Below are 3332 nucleotides of genomic sequence, written 5' to 3' on the forward strand. Positions count from 1 at the left end.
GCAGGAGGGATGAGAGCAGGAGGGATGGAAGGAAGGAAAAAACTTAGCCAAGAAGGAAGGAAAGTGGTTGGGATGGGTGAGGGGAGTCTGAAAAGCGGCCACTGTACTTCAGCCTGGGCGACAGAACCAGACTTCAAAAAAAAAAAAAAAAAAAGAAAGAAATTAAAAAAGGACTTGAAGATGGAGAAGGGCAGCAGAGTGAGTAGATAGAGCAAGAAGAGAGCAGGAGGGATGAGAGCAGGAGGGATGGAAGGAAGGAAAAAACTTAGCCAAGAAGGAAGGAAAGTGGTTGGGATGGGTGAGGGGAGTCTGAAAAGGGAAGGGAAGTGTCTGACAGCGGTGGTTTGAGGGGATAGGAGGAGAGGTGGATGGTGGGAAGCAGGTGCAGTGGAGATCCGGGTTGGACATGGGAATGGAGGAGGCACTCACCGGGGCCTCGGACATGAGCACGGGGTGCAAGTTTGGCTCAGACTTGACGTGTTTGCTGTAGGTATGATCCAGGATGGCTCGGAAGCACTCCCAGTCCTCGACTGGGGCCAGAAGAGCAGAGTGGAGAAAGGCAAGAGGGCAGGCAGGGGTAGGGACAGGAAGAAAAGAAGGGAGAAAGGCCAAGCCCAAAGGAGGGTCAGTGAGTTCAGGTCCAGGGGAACGTCCCCCCTTCCCAGAAACCTGGTGGGCCCCTGGGAAGGGAATCCAGCGAGAAGAACCCTGGCAGCGAGAAGAACCCTGGGGCTGCAAGGAAGACTCCTTGGGGAGTGGGGGCTGCTATGTCCCAGATCGTGGGGAGTGGGCTCCCTATCTGTCAGGAGGTGAAGGGTGGGGGCCCCTTACTCATGCCATTCTTGAGGGGCGACATGACCTCCGCTCCATCCCGAGGCACGTGCAGGGCATTGGTGTCGATGTGGAAGATCTTCCCTTTCTTCTCTTTGTCCCCCTCCAGCTCCAGCCCGCCCCCCTCCTCCGCGGCCAGCAGCCCCACTGTGGTGGGGAAGTCAGCCTGGTGGGGAAGGGTTGGGGGAGGATCGGCAGGGAGAGGGGTCACCGTCTTGCCCCTGTCCAGCCCCACAGCAGGGTCCTCAGCCCGCCCCTGGGTTTATTCCCACATTCCCGCTCAGCAGAGTTTCTGGGCGATCTAGGAGAGCCCTGGGTCACTGGAAAGCCTGAATAAGGGTCCGGAGCCCCTGGGATTTAGAGAGGAGACTGGAAGGCTCACCTTGGGACAGTCCTCCCCAGCGTACCCAGCGCGGACTGAGAAGGAGCCAATGTCAAAGACCAGCGCCCCCACCTCATCTGTGAGGGGAGACAGGCCTGTAAGGGGACCTCCCCCGAACTCTCTCCCGCTAGGTCGTTCCGAGAGAAAGTCAGGGCAGAGCCACAGTCTCGCCACCTTCAACAGCAGTCTGGGGCCGGTGGGAACTGGGCCTGGAGTCCGAGGTCCTGGGACTGGGGGTGGGGGCATCATACCGCCAGGGTCCCTTCTTGCCCACTGGCCTTGCTCAGGCCACCCTCCCGACGGGAAAGGAAGGGGCCGGGGCCAGGTGGAGGTGGGTTGCAAGGTAGAGAGGTTGGGCCCGGTGCGTTCGAGGACAGAGCGCAGGGGAGGCGGGAGACCCGAGCCTGGGACTGGACCCGTTCATGCGCGGAGGTGACAGGCCCCGGGGTGCCCAGAGCTCGGATGGATGGCGCAGGTTCGGAACGCAGGGGGCCGGAGGTTCGCTCACCTCCGCCGTAGACGCCCCCGCTCATAGTGCCCTCTGCGCTGCTAGCGGCCCGTGGGCGGCGGCGGGATCAGCACCGAGGTGGCCGGACAGCTCCCGGGATCCCTGGCGGGGCGGGGCGGGGCGCGCGGCGACCAATTAGGAGGCCGGATCCCCCGCCCCCAACGGCGCCGCCGATTGGCTGCCAGACGAGACAATGACCGGACCGGGGGCCGCTGATTTAAAGGGGAAGATACCCTCCGTTAGGCGACCAGGAGGAGATGGGGCAGGGGGCGCCTAGTAGGGAGTTAGAGACGTCGCTAAGGAACGGGCAGCAGAGAGGAGAGCAGGGAAGAGGCGGAGACCAGGACTCTGCAGGACGACTGATGAGGTCCCTACCCCCTTGCTTTTTGTTTTTATTAATTTTTTTGGTGGAAACGGAGGTCTTGTTACGTTGCCCAGGCTGGTCTCGAACTCCAGAGCTCAAGCGATCCTCCTCAGCCTCCCAGATAGCAGGGATTACAGGCAGGTGCCAGCACTCCTGGCTAATTAAAAAAATTTTTTTATGGAGAGAGGGTCTTGCTCAGGTTGATCTCGAACTCCTGGCCTCAAGCGATCCTCCCACCTCAGCCTCTCAAAGTGCTGTGTCGGACCTCTACCCCCTTACTTTTTAAAGCAAGACTGGGGAGAGAGCTCCACTCCCCAGAAGGGTCATCTATCTTCAGGCTGCTCTGAGCCGGGTTCTGCCACACCCAGGCCTAAATGGAATCGCCGGGCGAGGGAGGGAAGGGAAGATTAAGAGAGGGACCAGAGGGGGTGGGGGTGTGTCTCCATCTCTCTCTGTTTTTTCCTTTTTTTTTTTTAAAGAGCCTGGGTCTTGCTACCTTGCCCAGGCTGGTCTTGAACTCCTGGCCTCAATGTCCCAAGGTGCTGGGATTAAAAGCATGAGCCACCATGTCCAACTTCCCTCCTTTGTCTTTCGCTGGCCCCTCTTTTCCTTGCCTTGCTCCGCCCCCACCCCCACCCCCCCAGTACCTGGGCCTTATACATGTGTACACATGCTTACGCACATATACATACGTTCACACACAGGCATTCAGCCCACCTGGCTTTAGCTTCTTTTCTCCATCTCTCTCTCTCTTCAGCGCCTGTTTTCCTAAGGAGGCATTTACCAACAAGAGGGTTTTTGTTTCTTTTCTTTTTGAATTGGGGTCTTCTGTCACCCAGGCTGGAGTGCAGTGGCACGCTCACAGCTCACCATAACTTTGAACTCCTGGGTTCAAGTGATCCTCTCGCCTCAGCCTCCTGAGTAGCTGGGACTTACAGGTGCACACCACCACACCTGGCTTTTTTTGTTTGTTTGCTTGTTTTAGAGAAGGGCCCTCACTATGTTGCCCAGTCTGGTCTTGAACTCCTGGCCTCAAGCGATCTTCCCACCTTGGCTTCCTGAGTCATTGGGATTACAGGCGTCAGCCGCAGCGCCGGACTAACAACAGGGTTTTCTATTGCTTGGGTCCCAGGTTCTTCTGGGCTCCTGGCACCACAGTTTTGGTAGCAAAGGCAAAGGAGCAGCTCTGACAACTTGGGGTAGCTGAGGGACTCTTATGTGAGGGTGCGTGTGTCTGTATGTATGTG

The 3332-nt window shown here is 58.1% G+C and overlaps 1 protein-coding gene across 2 annotated transcripts in view; it reads right to left on the minus strand.

Annotated features, from left to right (window-relative positions):
- The window catches only part of ACTL6B (actin-like 6B), a 22484-nt gene extending 20626 nt beyond the window's left edge, over positions 1-1858 (minus strand). The window contains exons 1-4 of one of the 2 annotated variants that reach the window (XR_001001942.1): positions 1722-1857; positions 1214-1290; positions 832-997; positions 430-530 (exon numbers count right to left, since the gene is read on the minus strand). Coding sequence is in view for 1 of the 2 variants with exons in the window: in XM_011943923.1 (XP_011799313.1) it covers positions 430-530; positions 832-997; positions 1214-1290; positions 1722-1746 (369 nt within the window). In the remaining variant the exon portion in view is untranslated. Of the gene's footprint in view, positions 1-429; positions 531-831; positions 998-1213; positions 1291-1721 lie in introns of both variants that reach the window. The other variant, XM_011943923.1, reaches the window with a different exon arrangement.
- Positions 1859-3332: the final 1474 nt, after the last annotated feature.

Source organism: Colobus angolensis, unplaced genomic scaffold (genome assembly GCF_000951035.1).
Source record: "Colobus angolensis palliatus isolate OR3802 unplaced genomic scaffold, Cang.pa_1.0 Scaffold222, whole genome shotgun sequence".
NCBI lineage: Eukaryota > Metazoa > Chordata > Mammalia > Primates > Cercopithecidae > Colobus > Colobus angolensis.